Source organism: Telmatherina bonti, assembly GCF_933228915.1.
Source record: "Telmatherina bonti genome assembly, chromosome: 10".
NCBI lineage: Eukaryota > Metazoa > Chordata > Actinopteri > Atheriniformes > Telmatherinidae > Telmatherina > Telmatherina bonti.
In genome coordinates this window covers 8,672,104-8,695,674 of record NC_136628.1, presented here as the reverse complement: position 1 = coordinate 8,695,674, position 23,571 = coordinate 8,672,104, and the positions used below count along the sequence as shown (strand labels likewise).

Here is a 23,571-nt window from a genome sequence, read left to right as displayed (position 1 = left end):
ACATGACTAGTTTAACTGGGAACAGATTAGTAATATGACTAGTTTAACTGGGGACAGGTTAGTAACAGGACTAGTTTAACTGGGAACGGGTTATCAATATGACTAGTTTGACTGGCAACAGGTTAGTAACAGGACTAGTTTAACTGGCAACAGGTTAGTAACAGGACTAGTTTAACTGGAAACAGATTAGTAATATGACTAGTTTAACTGGGAACAGGTTAGTAACCGGACTAGTTTAACTGGAAACAGATTAGTAACATGACTAGTTTAACGGGGAACAGGTTAGTAACAGGACTAGTTTAACTGGGAACAGTTTAGTAACATGACTAGTTTAACGGGGAACAGGTTAATAATATAACAAGTTTAATTGGCAACAGGTTAGTAACAGGACTAGTTTAACTGGCAACAGGTTAGTAACAGGACTAGTTTAACTGGAAACAGATTAGTAATATGACTAGTTTAACTGGAAACAGATTAGTAACATGACTAGTTTAACGGGGAACAGGTTAGTAACAGGACTAGTTTAACTGGGGAGAGGTTAGTAACAGGACTAGTTTAACTGGAAACAGATTAGTAACATGACTAGTTTAACGGGGAACAGGTTAGTAACAGGACTAGTTTAACTGAAAACAGATTAGTAATATGACTAGTTTAACTGGGAACAGATTAGTAATATGACTAGTTTAACTGGGAACAGGTTAGTAACAGGACTAGTTTAACTGGGGACAGGTTAGTAACAGGACTAGTTTAACTGGAAACAGATTAGTAACATGACTAGTTTAACGGGGAACAGGTTAGTAACAGGACTAGTTTAACTGAAAACAGATTAGTAATATGACTAGTTTAACTGGGAACAGATTAGTAATATGACTAGTTTAACTGGGAACAGGTTAGTAATATGACTAGTTTAACTGGGAACAGGTTAGTAATATGACTAGTTTAACTGGAAACAGGTTAATAACAACTGGATATAAGAGGAGCACTGCAGAGAGGAAGAGTTGCTTTTATGAAAAGATGGACAGAACTTCACCAATCTGAGACAAACATGCTCTAAAGATTTCAGGAAAAAATGTTCCTCAGACTTTGAAGGTCCCACCATCTGCAGTGAAGAGTTTCATCAGGAGATTCAGATGATCTGAAGGAATCTCTGTATGCATAGGACAAGACTGGATGTTGGTGGTCTTCTGCAGGGATCATCCAGCTTGTTATCAGCGTACATCTTTAATGGGATGGGGTTACTTTAGCTAGTTTATTTATTTTGAACAAAGTAAAAAAATAAAAGAAAATACACGTGCATACCTATACATACATACACACATATACATACATATACATACTGAGGAGGACAATAATAATAATCGTAATAGTAACATTAATAATAATAACAATAATAATAATAATTCCTCATCAATTCAATAATTAAATAGTGCTGATGTCGTGAGCAGCAGTACTGAAAAATACACAGATGTTTTAGGTTTTTTTCAGGGAAGCTCTTGTAGATTTCATCAACGCAACACTAAACCACATAATCACATCACAACAGCATGGCTTTACAGGAGAAGAGTCCAGCTGCTGAACTGGTCTGCCTGTAGTCCAGATCTTTCACCAGTACAAAACATCTGGAGCATCATGAAAGAAGAAATCCAGCAAGGTCACATCATATCCAGGACTGTACACCAGACAACGCTCCTCTACTAAAACTCCACAAACTGCTCTCCTCGCTTTCAAGATGTTTACAGACAGAAGTTTTAAAGAAGAGGAAATGCTAACGATGCTAAACAATAAAGCAAAGGTTAACTAGATGTGCAAATCATCAAATTCTGTTTATATTTTAAACAACCTCCCAACTTTTTTGTGGATCGGTATCGTACAGAATGCAATAAATATGTGCTTATTGTGTTTTAATGAAGTCATTTGTTCCAAAGGGACCAACTCTTCACAGTTAATTAAACCCTGTCGGCTGTTTTCTGTAAAGTCCTCTGCACACCAGCCCACGGTAAAGCAGCTGGTTTGATTTGCAGCCAGGCTGGTGACAGTTTCCAGGCGCTGCTTTGACCAGAAAGAGTCCCTGACAGATCAGGGTAGTCCTCCCCTCCAGGCCTCCACCTTGTTTTGGGGGATTATCGTCTTCTGTCAGCCACTTGTCTGGATATCAGCAAGGAAACACACCAGCAGCATCAAGAGCTGGCGGCATTGTTGGTCAAAGCTGCTATTTCACACGGCTCCACAGTGAAAATCGCCAGCTTCAACGGGAATATTAGCTGTGCCGGTTTCTGTTTTCTAATCCACTCCCATTGCTGAATGTTCTTTATTTTTTCACAATGATACAAATAAATGAAGTGGGTCAGAACGCACGCTGAGGCAAATCTCTCCCTCTCGCTGTGCTATCGCCAGACATCGCTACAGCAGCCTTCAGTAGAAAATCCCATCAAATTATGATGCACACTTATTTTAAAACGCTTTTCAAGGGCAGCTTTTGCAAGTTAATGGTGATTTTCCTTAATAACTTAATACTCAGACAATCCTGTGAGATTTGAGTTGGCTGACGCACACAGACGTATGTAAAGCAGGTCCAAATTGTTTGGAGGTGTCTGTTTCTCGGGGAGTTGGCTGGTGCAGATACTTTGGGACCGACGCTGCTGATTGCCAAAATGTAATCTTTTAGACTGGATAATTTCCTTCCCATGGCAAGCGGTTGCCAACTTGTCTGGCTTGTGATGCTTTTAAGTGAAGCAAAGTTTACTCAGAGGAACCGACTTTCTCTTCAAGGCCTCCACAAAGTTACACATTAGTTTAGATGCAGGAAGTTTTGCTGGAAAATGGAAATTTTAGCAAGAAAACTTTTAGCATTTTCTCCCCTTACCTGCTGCTTACATCATCTTAAGCCCTTGCAGGATTAAAGAGAAGAGTAAAGTAACTGATTTTTAACTTTTTCAGCAAATTGTCATAAGGTAAACTCACATTTCTACTTTTAATGCACACTGTGTCTGTGGGAACATAACTACTTAGGTTTAACAGAAAAATACATTGTTAATGGTACTTGTTTAGGTTTTTTTTTAACCAGAACTACAGTGACTTATTGGAAACAAAATAGTTTAGGTTAAAAAGAAAACACCAACCTGTTTTTTTAGCTTCAGATACAAACATCTTTGCCAGCTTTCGGGTAAAATGATGGTTAAAATAGACACAACGTTTAACATTTCAGACAGCTAACTCAGTTTTTTAGTCACGTCACAAGCAGAGAATATTTGGCAGCAGTCACACTGTATCTGTTATCACATCCATGAAGAACTACTGAGCTCCACAGCTCTTATACAACGTCATCACAGGGAGACCCTGTGCATTAACACATGAGTTGTCCAACGTTTACACCAAGATAACATACACTGGTGTTCGTGATGCCCGCCCCAACATGAAGAGTACTTGTTCATGATTCATCTTCTAAACTTCTAAAACTGTCAGTTTTTATGAATAATGAGCATAAAGCAGTTTTTGCTGCTGTGACAAAGCACTTACATTCCTAAAATCTATAACTCTCACTGAGATAATGCCATATTTACATTTATAAAATGATCTGAATTAACTTTGTTGTTTATCCTTTTCATGCATAAACACAGTATTTTACCTCTACAGACATATGCAATGATACTTTTTGTTTAATTGTGATATTTTGCATTTATTCAATTTATTAATTTATTTAAATGTATTTTATATGTATAAAGCATACATCCATAATTATATTATGTAATTATTTTACAAAATGTAGTTGTATCATTTTCTTTTCCTATTTATTGCAAAGATAAACTACTGTAATTACAATGTATGCATTTAGGTTAAGATATGCCATGTATTTATTTATTCTTCAGTGAATGGTAATGTATTGGATGACTCACTAACATCCACTGAAGTGGCTTATTTACCAACAAACCATCCTTATTCATAAATAAATGCAAGAGAAAAGCTTGTAGATAGGTGTCTGCTATAGTGATCACTATGCATGAAAGGGATATGTCTTAAAGTATTAAAAAAAAACTAAGATACTTATTTCAATTTATCTCCATATTAATTATTTAATTTTGACAGTGAAAATCACAAATTAAATATTTTTTTTACAATTATCTGGAGACCCCTAGTCCCCATTGGCAGGGCCTGATTAAAAGTGGAAAGGCCCCTGGGCCCAGAGTGTCCCATGGGCCCCCCTTCCCTCGCACAACCTTGTGAAAATTGTGAATGAACAGAACACAAGAAGACACAGGGGAAACAAATTAACTGAATGAACCCAGGTAAACTACTGAAAACGGACAAAGGCAAAACAGGAACAAACTACAAAATAACACAGGAAACCAGGAACAAAGGACACAGAAAAACATAACCTCATGACACTTTTCTAGACATTTTCAATACAAACCTTCCTGGTTGGCAAGAATATGATGGCTCAAGGACAGGGCTGGATTAAAAGTGTAAAGGCCCCTGGGCCAAGAGTGTTCCTGGGACCCCCTTTCCCACTGCAACCTTGTGAAAATTGTGAATGATAAAGTGTGCAAAGACATTTCTAACATCTCTCAGCCAGTGGTACCAATAGCAATACACTAGACACTGTGGGGTAACTATCTGGCTTTTATTTACATTTAGTTTCATGTCCAAACTGCTGGTGTTTTCCCAATATGGGCCCCAAATGGGCGTCAAGTGGGCGTGGGCCCATCATGCCCATTGGATACTCCAGCCTTGCCCATGGGGGTCCCAACCATTGCATTAACTCCTAAAGGCCCAAGCAGTTTTTTTACATGTATTTTTGTTTCACCTTGCTGTTTGGGCTTGTTGTGACCCAATTAAGATAAAAACAAAATGCCCCACATACAAAATTATAACACCCCCAGCTCAGCTGTAAACAGGATTTTGGACATAAGAGCTGAAAAGTTCTGTCCACGTAAGTGGCCGCTGTAGGAACAAGATACCATAGGAATGTGCCCACGTGTCTGCATGAGATGATCTTGGAGTGAAAGTTAGCTGGAGAAGCAGCAAAAGTTTTTATTGCTGACATTTCACCTGCTTTTTTTTTTTTTTTTTTTTAAATTAGTTTTAGCTAGCTAGCAAACGCTAATGCTAAAACAGTCTGGAAATGTCTGGAAAATCACCAGCAGACTATAAAGTTTGATTAAAATATCAACACAAGCGGCTTTGTTTTGCATAAGAAAGCAGAAAGAGGGAGAGAGATTTGGTTTTAGCGCGGGTTCGGACCTTTGAATGGGATTAATGCACTTATCCACCCTTGTCCCTCACTTACTGCTGCTCCTCCCTTCCCCCTCCCCCTCTCTTCCTTCCCTCCCAAATTGGACAGCATACTCACCCCTCTCACCAAATATGTTTTATCGTTTTCAAGAAGTGCAGTTAACCTGGCAGTGTTAAAACTCAATGAACAAGGCCTGTTGGACAAATTGAAAAACAAGTGGTGGTACGACAAAGGAGAGTGTGGCAGCGGAGGCGGTGGCGAGAAGGTTAGCCGCTATGTCGCTATGCCCATGTGACCTTAATGTGGGTAAAAGAGAAATGTTTGTTGGTAACAGGAGCATCTGCCGGGTCGATTGTGTAGAGGAACGCGGATCGTTTGGGAACTGGGTTTTAACTGGGGGTGAGGGCAAGTACTGCTGAAGCAGAAATATTCGCTGCTCTGCTAACGGGGGGGGGGGGGTAAACCTGGGTATTGGTGACGGGTTTGGGTGGTTTTGATGCAGCAGGGAGCAGAACTGAGCCAATAGTTCTGGTTCAACAGTATTAGCCGATTGGTTGTAGCGTGAAAGGTCCCGGCAGTATGTTCCCGTTCCAGAAAAGCGATGCAGCCAGGGTCCCACGTGTATATATATATATATATATGTCTGTTAGCTCTGCCCCCTCCCCCTAGATATCTCCCAGTAAACCCAGTCCTCTCAGTCGATGAGCAAAGAGACATGTAACTCAAGTGGGACCCCTTTTTGGCTTCGTCACTTTGTGAAGAGTACTGAGCTGCTCTTGTTGGGCTTCTTTTGATTGAATAACATAAAATAACATGTCCTATGATGTTATTTATGTTATTTTCCCCACCCCACCCTTCCCTGCCCCCCCGTGATTTGAAGAACGCCTGTAAACCTTGCCGTATTGAAACTGAGTGAAGCAGGAGTCTTAGACAAACTGAAAAACAAATGGTGGTACGATAAAGGGGAGTGTGGACCCAAGGACTCTGGAAGTAAGGTCAGTCTCCACCAGCCTGGGAGCCTCCCCTCCTCTCTTTGTCTCTATGCACACTGTTGTCGCGCTGGCAGTACTGTTCTGTTATTACGGCAGGCTGGCTGATGAGGTGCATCATAAGAAGTGTGAGAAACAGCCAGAGACAGACATGCAGGTAGAAGCTTAGCCTGAGGGACACAGCATGACAGACACAAGGCATGAACACGAATACTGGTTTCACAGCAGCCGAGCTTCTTGTTGCAGCTGCAGAGAAAGACTCACACAAACACTGGTCATCCCCAAAGATGGGCCGAAAGCATGCTCAGACTGTCTGTCACACAGGATGTCAGTAGTTCTGTATGCCTCAGCTATAGCAGCACACTCAAGACCGATTATCGTTACTGATGCACTGGAGCATGGAGAGAGCTGCCTCATTTTAAACAAAGCAGCATGCACCGTCAACATCAGCCATGTCCTTTATAGCACACATCACAGGACACACATCACCTGCAAACCAGACAAAGCACGACAGGGCAGATGTTTGTGGCAAGAGGTCATGGATTGAATGAACCTGAAGGATGTGAGTGATTTATCAGAAGAGATAACCTTGCCGTTAGGGACAAGAGTCAGACCTCAGAGAGATCGGCTGCATTCATTTGAATAAAAAGGGCTTGAAATGGTGAATGTCAACAGGCAGCCTGTTAACATGCATGGAGGGGATTAAAGGGCCAGTTTCTCCAAAATCACAGAAACAGGTTTTTCTCACTTTACAGCTGATGATTTCATCTGAAGGATGAAAAAGTTTCCCAGAAACAAAGACACGGATTGTGTAGAATGCCAGGTGAATACCAGTCAAACGAGTAAGAAGAGCTCAGATCAGCAACATCTGTCAGCTTAGTTTAAAGTCTGTGGCTCTAAATTAGAAATGCAGTGGCTTGCAAAGATGTACATACCCTCTCTGATCATTTTCTAATTTATTCTTTCATTATCCTAACCACTTAGTCCGATGAAGGGTCGCGGGGAAGCTGGGGCCTATCCCAGCAGTCTTTGGGCGAAAGGCAGGGTACACCCTGGACAGCTCGCCATTTATTTCAAAGGGTTTTTTTTGTAGATGTGTATTACAACCTGTCATTTAAATTGATATATTTTTAAGAATTTTTAACAAATGAACAAATAAATAATTTTTTTAAAAGTCAAAATTGTTAAAGAAATAAATGCAGTTGTTTATATTTAATCTAAATATTTAAAATCCATTTACGTATGCTGATACGTTCCATGCACTCTTGTTGCTAGGCAACATCCATCAGACAGGAGCGTAGACTTCACCGTTGAGTTTCGAGTTCAGTTTCATACAACTAACATGGCGTCTTTCCGGGTGTTTATGATGGTGTTTATTCGCAGAATGAAACATTTAACATTTAAAGGGGCAGCGGCATTATGGACGTGGTCTGCGTGGTCCTTCTTTGTTCCTTTCAAAGAAATTGTACTGCTCAACACTGTCCCCTATAGTTTCTGGTGTTATTGCTTTGTTTGCTGTATCGGGGGACACATCTAGAAAATGTCATATTATGCAAAGAAGGACAGAAGAGATGGATATTCTCTATAGATCTTAAAAGTAGAGTGTAAATGAGCCTTTATTTGTGTAAACAGGTTTGAATGAAATGTCACTGCCCTCATACTTCCCTTCATACGTCATTAGGCAGCATATCCACCAGGGGGCAGTGCAGTATTGAGAGCTCACCTTCGAGTAAACGTGGTAATGGCGGAGGAGATCATGCTGATGTTCTTGCTCAGAAGTAGAAATGAGAAGCGGCAGCGCAGTCACAGTCCCAGCTGCTTCTTCTGTGTTTCTGTCAGGAGGATCACACGTCAGCTATACTGAAGCACTTTGAATCTCTTTAAAGCACCCTGAATTGTGCTTTGAAAATAAACTTGCCTTTCTTTGCATTGGATATACTGCTCAACATTGCCCCCCTAAGGCTGGGCGATGTGACGATATATATCGTTTGGAAGATAGAAAACGTCTATCGTTTCATGTGAGGCTCTATCGCTTATGCCACGATAAGGTGCTTTACTGCAGAATTTTACGTCAAGATGCGCTTTACGGCATGCTGCAATATATAAACAAACATGGAGGAAGACGGTAGCAAATGTGTTTCAGAGCAGGATAATTCACTAAAAGATGACCAGCCAACCCAAACTGATGAGTTTGTTCATAAAAGAAGGAAATTTCTGTCGCATGGATGCGGTTTGGATATAAAAAGACCGACGTGGAACCGACAACAGACTAGCTCACAGTCCCAACAACGGACTCCGACACAACTAACTCATTTTCTTACCTGCCAAGAATATCAGGATAAAGATTACAGAATAAAGAATAGAGTCAACGACCAAAAGCAGCATCAAGTGGAGTGAAAGTTAATAATAAACTCCAGATGTAAACGCTTCAATAGGCGTTCACCCATGAAACGTCATACAGCCATAGTTCCCCCAAATGGAAGGAGATCACTGCTGCTGTTACCAAGCACATCTGACACATAACTGATGACTGACACTAAACTACACAAACAATTTTATATTGCAATGTATATCATTATGGGGATATAAAATGAGCGATATCGTGATATGATATTTTGGTCGTATCGTCCAGCCCTACTGCCCCTGTGGTGCTTGGTGGTACTACGCCATTTCTGTCGGGACAAATTTGCAAACAAATCAAAACTAACCAAATTCTGCACATAAGACGAAGTGCAACGTATTCGTCTTCAGCGTAGAGCATGAATGGACCTTTAACGGGGTCCATAATCTACTCCAAATTTTTACTCCAAAATTTGGGGTAAATCAGGAAACCTGGTTAAACTGGTAAAAAGCTGCATTTTTCCTTGATCTTTACTGTGATGAAGGAAACTTCCATTGGTTGCAAATGAACATCCCTGCAGGAGAAGTGAGAAAATTTCCTGTTTGGAATTTGGTTAAACTGACTTGTTTAGAGAAGAAGAAGATGGTTAACAACATGACTGCTGCATTAACTAGTAGGTTAAAGTTAGTGCAGTGAAAGGTTAAGATGCTCTGTGCGTGAGAGTGTGTGTGTTTGATGTGAGTTTTTTCCAAATGACCCTCACCAGTATGTGTTCAGTGATTGTGTGCCACCTCTGCTAAAACTAGCGCTGACTTTAGCTTTTGTTCCTCTCCCGGCCGGCTTGCAGGACAAGTCCTCCCAGGCCCTCAGCCTGAGCAACGTGGCGGGGGTCTTCTACATCCTCGTCGGGGGCCTGGGCCTGGCCATGCTGGTGGCCCTCATCGAATTCTGCTACAAGTCACGCAACGAGGCCAAGAGAATGAAGGTGGAGGCGCAGACCCAACCCCAGTCCCAACACCCCCGTTACAACCGTCCCCGATCCCACTGTTACCCCTGCCGCTCAGGCAGCCCCCGCCATAGCCCAGAGCCTAGCCAAAACCAGAGTCCACGGCCCAGCATCCAAAACCTAGCCGAGTTTAGTGAGGTGTTCAATGCTTATGGCAGCGACGGGGAAGCTGATAAGATGTAGATGGGGTTTTCATAGAAGGTCCTCTCAAGCCTTTGCTCCCCCCTTCGCTAGCTCCCTGCACAGAGACTGTAAGTGAACCGTCATGTCCCCCATGCTAGCTTCACCATGCTGAGTGACTGTCGTGACCAGTGGCAAAATGCTTCCCACTTCTCTGTCCTATCTGCTCACCATGTGGTCATGTGATGTCCCAGTCTGCGTTTTGAGCTCTTTCTCAGTGTGACAGGAAGCGATGAGTCATCCTCAGTTATGAAGTCGCCTCCACTGGCGGCAGAGGTCATTTATCAAACCGTGAGACCAGTTTCAAAAGCAAACAGGCATTAGTCACCATGAACTCGGCAGGAAGTTCACGCCAGTGTTAGACAGGTGATTGATTGCTTTCATCAATGGCTGAGGAAGAAGGAAGAGTTTCATTGGCATAAAAATCACATTATTTCTAAGTGTTGACAGTAAACATTAAATTTAACACTTTGCATAGCTGCAGGGAGGAAAGACATGATAAATGAGGACCAATATCTTACCTGTACACACACCTCTTCACCTGTGAGGACATGCCATTTGTCCATCTCACATGTACATGATAAGCCTGAAGCGTCTTCATGCGGTCTTTGCCTCCCTGTGAGGACCAGAACACCAGGCTGTAGCTACGGGACAAAGCAGCGATGGAGTGTAAACTTAACACAGCATGAGATATTTAGCGAGAAGCCAGGAGCAGACGATAAACCAGCACGTACTGGGAGGTAGACACGACCCTCCAGAGGAGACGACTTTATCGATGTGAATTCTCTGCTCTGCATATTTCACACAGGTCCCAGTCATTAGACTTCCAGACGTGTCCTCAGTCAGTGTATATCTTGTCCAGCGTGATTATGTGTCCCCCATCAGCACAAACTCTTCATTAGCTTGACTGTTGCTTCGTCAGCTTCCCTGTCCCCCTGCCTGCAACTGTGTAATGATCCCGTCACTGATGGGTTTATATGTCATAACGGAGCTGATGTCTCTTCTGAAGCCTTTTCTGACTTAAATGCAGCTGTTTGCAGATTGGAGGCGATGAATACACACACATAGCACAAATAATACATTATCTGTAATTATAAAGTCATCTATAATATCAAGCTTTCATTCTGTTAACAGGATTGTGTTTTAACTGATCAAACACAGTATTTAGATTCCACCATCTTATAAAAATATGCATCTAATTCCTCTAAAATCAGCATGACATCCAGTTTAAACTATTATCATATATTGCTTATAGTGATGTCATCGCTGTACGATGACATCGTTGACTTAAAACAAACAAGAACCAGAAGGAGGTGCATGTTGGACGTCCAGCAGTTTGGCTTTAAACAAATCAAATCAAATCAAACTTTATTTCTTGAGCACTTTTCATGCCACGGGCAACACAAAGTGCTTTACAAGATAAAATCAAGTCATAAGGATTAAAACAAACAGTGGATAACAAGGCATTTAAAAATAATAAAGACACAAGCTTTCCACACACTCACACACACACAAGGACATAGAGCAAACAACCCCCCCACACCCACGCACACACACACACCCACATTCCCCGAAAAATCTCATTCCCTGAATACTGTCTCTTTAACCGCATGCAGGTTAATAAAACAACTAAAAACATTAATGAAGTGATAAAAATTCTGACTTGGTGCTGATAAACAACCATAAATCCAGTGTGTACTTAAACACGGAGATGTTCCTGCTTTGTTCTGATTGCTGAGTCGCACAAGAAGTCGTAATTCTTTCTACCAATCATAGGATTGCAGCTTGTCAAGCTCCGCCCCTGTGGCTAAAATTTAGACCAGTACAGTTAAGGTCCGCACCATGAGCAGGTTTTTCCTGTTAAAACACAAAAAAGCGCGCCATCCCATACTGGTCCAGACTGGTTGCAGGAAGCTGGGTGTCATCAGTCTGCCTGGATGCAGGATGCTCTGGTCGCTAGGCGGGGATCGATTCCCCGTCTTCTCTATCCAAGCCTTTAACATAAACACTAAAAGTTTTACAGGCTACTGAGGAAAAATCTCCGTCAAACCAGGAAAAACTCTTCTGGATGAGAGCAAAATGTTTTCAGAAATTTAAACTCAGTTCGGCAGATGACTTAACCCAACCCACATGGAAGGATCCGGATCAGTGTTTTTCAACCACTGTGCCACAGACACACATTCATGCACCTTGGTGGACTGTCAGGTGTGCAATGGGAAATTACACTGTGTCACCTACCTGGTGTAAAAATACCAGCTCTGTCCAAACAGACCCAGGTTTCACACTGAAATATGAACGATAATAAAATGCCTTTTTCTTTGATTTTTATTCAAGACATCATGACAGGAACAACTTCACATGTTCATGAAGGTTACAGAGTTTCATTTTTCAACATTTTCTCTTTGTGTTGTGCCCCGTGGTCTTTTTAATGAAGAAAAAAAAATTCTTTGGCTCAACAAAGGTTGAAAAGCACTGATGTGTGTTAATGAACAAGAAGCTTCAGACGTAGAAATCCTTCATCATGAGAGGGTGCAGCCTGTCTGGTCCGTCTGTAAACACAGCACCTGGTGAACCCTTCATGTCATTCAGCATGTTCAGCTCTCCGCAGCTGGTCAGCTGAAACCCACATCATCTGACGAGTTACCACCAAAAACAAACAGATTTATATTTTTAAAACCCTTTAAAGCACAACTCAAGAAAATAATGGAGAGAAAAAGCGCATGTTTAAAAATCTACATATTTAATTTAGTCCTTCAAAATAATTTTTTAATAAATATGATAATAATAATAATAATTAATATTATTATTATAAACATTTTTATTAAACATTTATCTTATTAGTAGTAGTAGTAGTATTAATAATAATAATAATAATAATAATAATGTTTACTGTTCATTAACGTGTGATGTCAAAATTATTGTATGGCAAAAGGTCTCCACCAGGGGGCAGAAGACAAGCATCAGATTGCATTCAACAGAGTTTTGAGTAAAGTTTTTACTTCAAAATGATGCAAAAGGTCTCAGAATCTGATATGAACAGCATAAAAGGGGTTTATTAAATTTTCCTCATGTCTTTACTCAGAAGATTCCCTCCATTTGCTCCTAGAAATAAAAAACACTGAGTTGTTTTATTGTAGTCAGTCATATGTCTGGCATTCATTGGCTGCTTTTTAAAATATTTTATTTATTATTTTACAGGCTTTTTCTTTATTTACGGGACATTTTTGGAAAAAATTTCTTTGAGTTAATGCAACATTATTTTTTTTAATCTGAATTAATTTCTCTTCTGGAAATGTGTCTAAATGATCAAACTTATTTAGTATCAAACCCAAGAGATTCTTTTATTTTCTAGCGAGACTCTAGTTCTGGACTAAATTCTGGACCGCACAGACGTTAATGGAACTCCAATCTGCAACAGTTTCAGTGTTTTTACGTCCACCTCCTCCATCCACAAACCTCCACCTTTGTCTCTCCTCAGCTAACCTTCACAGAAGCCATGAGGAACAAGGCCCGTCTGTCCATCACGGGCAGCGTTGGGGAGAACGGACGAGTCCTGACGCCCGACTGTCCCAAGGCCGTCCACGCCGGGCCTCCCATCCGCCAGAGCTCCGGCCTGGCCCTGGTCTCCTCTGAGCTTCCTTGAAAACCAAAAACCTCTCAAGTGCCTTATTGCAACGACAAGAAGAAGAAAAACAGACAACAACAACCGGAAAAGAAGCAGGACTCACGCAGCCGACAGGCGTCCTCCAGACGGGAGGTCAGAGGTGACTTCTCTCCCAGGTCTGAGGAAACCACAAGCAGATCAACCTTTATTTATTTCTTTTTCTCTTTGTTTGTTTTTAACTGTGAGGCCACACGGACGTGACGGAAATGAAGAATATCATGAGACATGATAAAGACGAAGACCAGAAAACTGTAAACTTGAAACTTCGAACTGCTTTTCTCTTTTTGGTTTTGACTGCTGTGAATTTGGCGAAAAAACTGAAAACCGTGAGCGAGATTGTTTTCAAACGGATCAGCGTTTGTCAACAGACAGACAACAATCACACCAGATATCAGCGAGCGACGCCGAACGCCGTCACGATAAACATGAAAAATATTTGTATTCATACAAAACTAAAGTAAAATCTATTGATACTGAATATAAGATGAAATCTAGAAAACTGTGAAAATAAGTAAATATGTATATTCCGTGCAAAACAAAATGAGATTAGCTGTAAATAGCCTCCACCGTGCTTGCTTTTTAAACAGATGTACATAGCAGATATTGTAGTGAAGAAACAGTTCTTTTTTTTGTAAATCATCTTTAAAGATTTTATTCATCGCAATAAAGAAAACGGACGACGCCGCGCGAAGACGTCGTCTTCAGATTTGTCTTGTATTATATAGAAACATTCAATCTCTTTTAAATGTGAAGGGTATCGACTGCCCAAATACTCTGATACCTGTTGCATAAGAATTAATAATAAATATATTCAACAATGAATGTTAACTAGCTCCACCCCCAATCCTTAAGCCACACCCCCTCACTGTGCAGACGTAGACCCAGAGAGCTGCTTTCTGCAGCTGGAGTAACGACTATTTTTTTCATTCTTTGAGCTATTTTTTGTACGATGAAACAGAAGCTGTTTTCCTGGTTTTACTGTGACGGTGGAGTCCTCTCTGGTTGGACTTGTGTGGAGACGTTTGTCCAAACCTGAACTTTAAAGTCGTTGGGAGGAAAAGGCTGGTAAAGTTTGTTTGTTTGAGGAGACGTGGAAGTGCTGAATCACTGTGGATTCTCCGGGGAGGTCAAACACGCCGCAGCAGAAGTGGATCCTCTGGGATCCGTCTCTTCTGGAAACGGTGGGACAATCTGCAAAAAGGTACGAGACGCCGCATCTTCAGCGACACCGACCTAGAGACGGAGCATGGTACTGGTTCTAAGATCATTCCCAGCTCTGATCTGGTTCATTCCCCCCCGCCATGTGGGGACGGCGGGCGGGGGGAGACCAGCTGAAATAGTCCAGGTCCTGCATTCTTGTCCTGCCATCTGTCTTTAGAGCTGAAGTGTAATATGGCGTCTCCTTTTGGTTTCAATGTACATCTTTATTTTGATCTTTTTTAAGTAAAATGAATTTCAGATCACGATGTATCGACTCATTTTTGGAGATACTGATTTAAATAAAATAACTGAAACTCAGAAGCGTTACCTAAACCTCGGATACTCGCACGTCAGACCTTCAGATGTTGGCACCTTCATCTGACTCCAACTGGACGCTCATCATCCACTTTATCTGTTCGCTTGCTTTTATCAGCAACTAAATGCAAGTAGTCGGGCAGACGTGATGAAGACGAGTTGCTGAAGTTCCAACTGAGGAAGAAAAGAGATTTAAGTGACTTGAAGACGGGTGTGTTGTTGGTCTAAACCATCTCTACAGTTTACAAAGAAGGTCTGAAGAAGAGAAAACATCCAGCTGTTGATGTCAGAGATGAGAGGAGAACGGTCAGACTGGTTGGAGACGATGGAAAGACAACAGGAAGTCCAGTGAGCACTGGTTCCAACCAAGATCTGCAGAACATCATCTCTGAACACAACACGTCCAGCCTGGAAGCAGATGGTCTCCAGCAGCAGAAGACCACAGCGGGTTCCCTCCTGTCAGTAAGAACAGGAAGCTGAGGCTACAATTCACACAGACTCACCAGAACTGGACAATAGAAGATGGAGAAACGTTGCTGGTCTGATGAGTCTCCAGTTCAGCTCCACATTCACATGGTAGGATCAGAATCTGCTGGAAACATCATGAAGACATGGATCCATCCTGCCGTCAGGATCAACGCTTCAGGCTGCTGCTGCTGGAATGGTGGGGGGAGGTTTTCTGGTCCCACTTTGGTCCCCTTAGTACCAGTATGACATGGTTTAACCTCCACAGCCTACCTGAGTCCTGCTGCTGACCATGTCCATCCCTTTCTGAGCACAGTGTAGCATCTTCTGATGGAAACTTCCAGCAGGATGATGCACCATGTCACAAAGCTCACATCATCTCCACCATGACGATGAGTTCACTGTCCTCCAACGGCCTCCACAGTCACCAGGAGCCTCACGCACAAAGACTGGTGTGGATTTCATACTGAAAGGCGATGTACAACCAAACGTAGAAAAGTAGCAAGGCCCAAAAATATTCAGGTTCATGACTTTTTTTTTACGCTTCCATCTTTCATAGATAAAACCAACGAGTGGAAACGAGTGCAGCTTCAGAACCGCCTCCTCCCTACATGAAAATAATAATTACACAGCATTCTTGTGCTTTTTAGCCTAAATAACAAGAACAAACACACCACAAAAGTAAAATTATAAACAAAAAAGTGGAACATATTACAGAACTGACGTGGTTGAATCAGAGACGGGAAAAGGATGAACTAACAACACACACTCTGAACGGTGGGCGGAGCTTCCCAGCATGCTTTGCATGAGTTCGGCAGTCAGTTTAAATGTTTTAAGATTTACTTAAATATAAAAGTTTTGCAGATTTACTGGAGTAATCTGTGTTTTGTTTTACTGCTTGTTTTTGTGTGAAATAATTTGTATTATTCAGGAGGAGCTGAAGTTTGATTTTATTGATTTTCATTTAGAATATATTCTAAATAATGAGGTTTCTCTGTAATGATCACTCTGGCATACAATTGTTTTTTTATAACATCAAGATAGATAATCTATTTTATCTTCATTGGTGATTTATAATGCCACAGTCTCTAAACAAGGAGCTGGGAAGTGGGATCCCATGGTATTTACAGGCAGTTTACAAACTGCTAAATCCAAAATGAAGTAAAAAGAGGCGCAGAGATCTAAGTCATGTCAACCTTGGCTGCTGAAGGAAACCTGTCTGACCAGATACTGATCCACACCGAGTTGGATCCTAACGACACTTTGGGACTGAACCAGACCATTCATTCCTGCAGGAACCGACGTGGTGCTGCCTCACCAGGAACAATAAGATCATGTCATGCTGTGTGATCATCTTAACGTGACGTAAACAGAGAAAACTGATCAATTTTCATGCATTTTAGGTAATGGAAGTTTGTTAGGCCATAATATCTGCAAGGAAATGAGGTTAACTGTGGTTTAGTTTTGTAGATCAGGTGTAAATGCATAAAGTTATGTCCATCTGACTTCAGGCAGTTTACAGTATCTGTTCATAAAGGTGCGTTTTGGTACTTTGTGAGTTTGGGTGGGGTATGAACTCTCACAGCAGACTGTACGATCAGATCCACATCAAGTATTTTTCTGTAAAATCCCCACTTATGTGTCGTTTGCACATAAAGTCCCTGATCTCGGTCCAGCAGAACAGCTTTGGGACGTGGTGGGACGGGAGATTCTCATCATGGCTCTGCAACTGGCTCTGGTGACGCTGCCTTTCAACTTCCCTTTTCTTCGTCTCGTCTGTGGGGAAAACGGCTCCTGCATTGTGGTAAACGGCAACTGAACAGATTTTAGTGAGTCTCTCGCACTTATCTACTGTCACTTCCCCATCAGCCTAACCGTAACCTACAACCAGAATGTGTCAGGTTATAAGCACAGGTCATAGTACGCCAAAAATAACACACATAGAAATGCAGTAAACAACAGAACATGTGACGCAATGTCCCTTTAATGCTTTTGTATGGTAAATAAAGTTTTAATAATGAACTTTTTCAGGTTTACCTTCCAGTACCGGGTCAGACCCCCTTTCATTATTAGTGAGATGGATAACAAGGTGGAAATGTTCCCCAGAGATTTGGCTCCATATTGCAGGCGTTGAATCATTGAGCTCTGATAAATTAAAATGTAAATAGATGATAAAACCCAGATAATTAGTACATAGTTCTGAGAATTACAGCATGTTGTAGAGCGATATTATTACTTTGATACGTGAGTCCATTATCCGACTGTAGCTGCTACACGGTAACACACTGAGGATGGCAAAGCAGTTTGCAGCATTTATGACATGAGGAACCTCCTCACCTGACTGGAAACTCCATGAAGTATGGGACGACGTGCATCAGCAGCTGCTTTCCATCAACCACAGATTTATGCTAAACCTAAATGAAGCAAAAACTACTGGAAACATTCAGAAAAAATCTCAAATACATCTTTACGCTTTCATGAGCTGGCGTGTCCATATAAAAGCATCTGGCAATAATAATGTTTATTTGTTTACATTTACACATCACCAGATGTGATTTAGGGGGTCTTGTTTCAGGTAAAGATGCTGCAGGATGTGTGGACAGAGGAGGAAACGGAAACCTTTCTACACATAATAAAAAATAAGATAAAGAGACAAATATGACCTCATTCCTTGATAGCACACAACATGTAATGCAGAGTTTTACATTGAATAAGTAAGGTAAAGTTTCAGCTGAGGGGATCCGGTGTGGTGGAAAATATTTGACAATAGAAAAAAAAAGCAAAAGATAAAAACAGAAGAAACAGAAATAATGAACTGCTCAGCCGAAGGGTAAACAGGTGGGTGTTTGGACGAGTTTTAAAAATTAAAAGGCTATTTGCAGGCCGTACATCCAAAGGTAATTCGAATTAACTTTATTTGTATAACGCCACTTCACAACAATGTTGTCACAGGGCACTTTACATACACAAATCAACATATACATCATTTCAAGCCAATTCATACATATTCTATAATAGAAACCAACCATTATGTGGGACCCACAACTTCAAAAGCTCGATCTCCTCTCGATGTCATTAGGGATCTAGGAACGCCCAAGACCATCTGGTCAGCTGACCTAAGGGCTCTAGAGGGTTGATGAATGTTACCAAGGTCGGATAAATTATTTATTTATTTTCCTTTATTTAACCAGGAAAGTCCCATTGAGATTAAAAACCTCTTTTTCAAGGGAGTCCTGGCCAAGAGGAAGCAAAAAGTATCAAATACAGCAAAGTCACAAATGCTGTGGTGCCAAGCCAGTCATTCATTCATTCATTCATTATCCAACCGCTTAGTCCGATTAAGGGTCGCAGGGAAGCTGGAGCCTATCCAAGGAGTCTTTGGGCAAAAGATAGCGTACAACCTGGACAGCTCGCCAGTCCATCAAAGGGCCACACAGAGACAGACAGCCACTCATACTCACTCCTATGGGCGATTTAGAGCAATTAATTAAACTAACATGCATGTCTTTGGACGGTGGGAGGAAGCCGGAATACCCGGAGACATCCCGAGGACATGGCCTGATTATCCAATGGGCATTATGGGCACAGGCCCAGGGGCCCACATCCACTTGGGGTCCATGAGGGACCCCATGTAGGGCAAACACCAGCAGTTTGGACATGAAACTAAATGTACATAAAAGCCACATTGTTAAACCACAGTGCCTAGAGCATTGCTACTGGTACCATTGGCTGAGAGATGTTAGAAATGTTGTTTTACGGTGTATTAGTCAGAATTTTCACTATGTTGCAGTGGAGAAGGGGGCCCCTTCACCACTCTGGACCCAGGGGCCTTTGCACTTTTGATCCGGCCCTGCCTGGAGAGAACCCACCCATACATGGGGAGAAAATGCAAACTCCACACAGAAAGGCCACTGTCCAAGCCTTGCCCCAGCTGAGTATTGAACCAGCAACCTTGCTGTGAGGCCACAGTGCTAACCACTGTGCCACCGTGCAGCCCAGAGTTTGGACACAATTACGGCCACACCACCCTGAAAACGCCCAATCTCGTTTGATCTCGGAAGTTAAGCAGAGTTGGGCCTGGTCAGTACTTGATTGAGAGAATTCTGACTTTCATCACAGAATTCTGACTTTTTTCTCAGTGTTCCCTGCCTCTCGCCCGAAGGCTGCTGGGATAGGCTCCAGTTTCCCCGCGACATTTACTTGGATTAAACGGGTTAGAAAAATGAATGAATTAATGACTGAATGACTGAATAAATGATTGTATTATATCGCACACTGTCCAAAAAGATTATGCAAATGAATGAATGAATGAACTTTCAAGAACCTATGAACATACGCACCTGTATTGGTTATTCACAAACGCTGGTGTAATTTGTTTTCTGACTTTGATCAGTGTAATATTAAAAAAGATTAGTTACATTTGCCACATGGAGTAAGTCATTATGAGTTAACGTGCTGTCAACTTTATCCATTTTAGATCTGTGTATCCTTTTGCAGGAAAACGCAAAAATAATTCATTTAGAATTGTTCCTATTGTTGTGAAAGTACAACAGTACTGTACTGTATTACTGCACATCAGAAGACATTTTTGGGACTACTGCATACACAGCTTTTGTATTTGAAACTGAGGATCCAGATTCTTATTCACCAACAAGCAAACTAACCACTTGAAATAGGGGGATTTTCTGAGATTAAAGTCAGAATTCTGACTTTTTTCTCAGAATTAATTTTTTTTTATTCATTGGCCCTAATACTCTTCCGTAAGCTGAAGACAACTCATACCGGCATACAGTAGTCCGTGATATGATAAATCCATGGATAACTTTTTCCAAATCAGTCTTCATCAGGTAAGGTTTAACTTTGGCTCATATCCGAAGCTGAAAGAAGCCAGCCTTAACGACTGAGCTGATCTGCTTGTCCAGTTTAAGTGTCCCATCAATAATGACACACAGATTTCTGGCCTGTGGTGTTATATGGGGTGCTAATTAGCCAAAAGAACTGGAGACACCCCAAATTTTCCTTTCTTCTTAAGAAATTTATGTCCATCCATGTCTTGATGTCCCTCATGCAGTTAAATAGAGCATGAAGAGATTTCTTAGAAGTAACCTTTAATGGCACGTAAACCTGCACATCATCTGCAAAGCAGTGAAAGGGAATATCATGTCTCCTAAGTACTGACACCCGGGGCAGCTTATAAAGAGAGAATAGCAGAGGGCCCAAAACTGACCCTTGGGGAACCCCGCAGGTCAGCGGGGCCACTGAAGAGTTGAACTGCTCCAGCTGCACACAGAAACATCTAGCAGTGAGGTACGATTTAAACCAGTCCAAAAGAGCGCCTTTAATACCTAAACAGTGCTCGAGACGTGATGTGGGGGTACGTGTTCCCCTGGGGGTACTTTAAGGCATTCCAGGGGGTACGTGAATTTTTTTTTTAAAACATATATCTTTTTTTTTTTTTTTTTTAAAACATCCATAAAGATATATTTATGTAAAAAAATTTTTATCAATTTTTAATATATTTCGTTATATGTAAGTGTACATTTATAAACTGAATTTACATTTAGATTCACAACATTTCATTCCTCCCAAAATCCCACATTCCGACGGGAGCCAAAGCATATCCGTCAGTCACTGTTGCCTTGACAACACAAACAGAGTCCTGGTTGAAGCGTAGTAGAGACGTGCAAAACAATTATTGTTTTGCACGGTTAAAGTTTAATAAACCAAACACTGTTCCGGCCCATGGTCTGTCATCTAGCTGATTCACCTTTCAAATCATCATCAGATTGGATACACCTGGTTTTCTTCCTGGCCCTCAGACTGATGTGCTCGATGCTGATTGGTCGCCCACACGCCGAACCTTCTGCTGAGCACCAGAATAAAGACTGTCAACGACCTTCGTTCGGGGCAGCTGTTTTTGGTTGAGTCTTGGTCCCACAGCTTGCCACTCGTTCACTGAGAGTGAATGATTGGGACTGTTTGGTGTTTAGTGAACATTTTTGTGATTATAGCTGGGTTGGTGCTACCAGCTTTGGTTTATGCTTTTGTTGTTGGGTTTGACTCCTTCCTTACTTACTAATACTTTTTAAGGACAATTGGGTCCTAAATAAAGCCTTCTTTTCTGTGCATCTTCCTGGTTTCCTTGAGTTAATGTTGCCACCCCTTTGTTCCCCTGGACAAACTCCATCGGGGGCCGTAACAACACAAATCACAAAATGCTGTATTTCATGTTCTTAACCAAGAATACTTTGCAGTGATTAGGAGGCGCTTGGCTGAATAAATATTTTACAAGGGGTATTGTGTTACAAAAAGGTTGAGAACCGCTGATCTGTTGTATCAAACGCTGCTGTTAGGTCTAAGAGCATTAAAAAGACACAGTTACCGGAATCAAGGTTTAAAAGAATGCCACTTAAAAACTCTTAGAGCCGCTTCAGTGCTGTGAAAAGGCTTGAAACCAGACTCAAACAATTCACCAATGTCGGCCTGTTTCAAAAATTTTGAAGGGTGGCCCAGGACACTGGAGGGATTATGCTTGGCTGTTGCCCACCGCAACCCAACCCCAGAGAAGGGGAGGGTGTATGGATGGATAGATGGATGTTTAAAAGGGTGTAGAAATCCTCCACAGCAAGTGGAAAACCTGAAACGATGCTACCTGGACACCTGCCATAAACCAGCTGATTTAGGGCTTTTCTATTAAGCACCATTCACTGGAAACTCCTGCAAACTGTAATTATGCCAACATTTTCTAAAATATCTCCTTTATTTAGCCAAAAACTTCAATGTGAATGCAGCTAATGTTGAGGCTTTTGGTCCACGGAGGCCACCATTGCTGCAACTGGCGCTAGGAAAGGTAGAAAGCATTCTTGGTTTGAATGAGATTTCAGCATTGGCTGCACGGTTCTCTCCGAGCATTTCGGCTTCCTCCCACCGTCCAAAGACGTGCATATTAGGTCAACTGGTCACTCTACATTGCCCATATAGGTCTGAGTGGTTGTATCTCTGTGTGGCCCTGTGATGGACTGGCGTGCGGTCCAGGGTGTACCCTGCCTTTCACCCAAAGACTGCTGGGATAGGCTCCAGCTTCCCCCCGACCTTTCATCAGACTAAGCGGTTAGGATGATGAATGAATGAATGAGATTTCAGCCTGAGATGGAAGTATATCGTACATTATGTCACTTTAAGACAAATTCTTACTTACAATAAATGAGAAGTTTTTCTGGCCAAGTTCCAGAAAAAAAAACCCATACAAACAATAAACGGCCAAAAGCACATATGTTTCATTAAATAGGAAAAACTGCCTGGTGTGTGTGTCGCGCTTATATGCAAACAATCCTTAATGTCTAAAGTAGATCTTATAATCTGTGATACTTTAGTGGGATTTTAACCCAATTTTTTCATTTATTTAAATAATTATCAAGCTGACAGAACTTTATTTATTACAATGACTTACAAATACATGGAGATACACGGAGAACCGTCACACAGACTGCCATGAGGAATCCGAAGAGCTGGAGAGGAAAATGATTTTATGTCTGGCATTTGCCCCAAACTGGGATGAATGGGAATGATCCTGTCAGAACATAACATTCTGTCTCATCATGGAGTCCTTCATCAACACGCCCGATTATAAAACACAATATGGTGAAAATTAAAAATAAAGGCATGAGTACTGTGTGACATTTTTAATAAGGATGAACTGTAATGATTAAATTAAAAGGATTATATAATTAATATATTAACAATTATGAATAGAAGGAAATTTTCTACACCTGCTCAGGTGGTAATTATTTCATATTTTTACAACTTTGTATAAAAGAATTGATATTTTATCATTTATAGTTTATTATTTTCATCTACAGTATATAAACACTTTCTTTGTTTTAACATATTTATTACTCCTTACATGTATTACAACTTCCAGACCTCAATCTATAAAACATTTAGTCCCTGCTATCCTGCAGTGAAACATCCAGAGGATCTGCAGGTCACTGGAATGTACATGCGTGTACATTTCCACACGTGTGGAAGTAATCCTGACATCATCATACAAAGTAAAGTCACTTCTGTGAAGTCAGAAGGAGAAAAGTTTTCCCCTTTTTCCTCCATGGAGCCCAACTGGGAACCACTAGTTTGTCCTGTGGATCACTAACTGGTTATACTGGTGTGAAAGAATCAACCTGG

General features: G+C 41.3%; 1 protein-coding gene across 1 annotated transcript in view; it reads left to right on the top strand.

Moving 5' to 3' along the window:
- Positions 1-13,389, top strand: part of LOC306761636 (glutamate receptor 4) — a gene marked incomplete at both ends in the record, with an annotated part of 212,318 nt that extends 198,929 nt beyond the window's left edge. The window contains 3 exons of the mRNA XM_079247885.1: positions 5,381-5,495; positions 9,408-9,545; positions 13,225-13,389. Coding sequence (XP_079104011.1) covers positions 5,381-5,495; positions 9,408-9,545; positions 13,225-13,389 — 418 coding nt within the window. The remainder of the gene's footprint in view (positions 1-5,380; positions 5,496-9,407; positions 9,546-13,224) is intronic.
- Between the last annotated feature and the right edge of the window lie 10,182 nt (positions 13,390-23,571).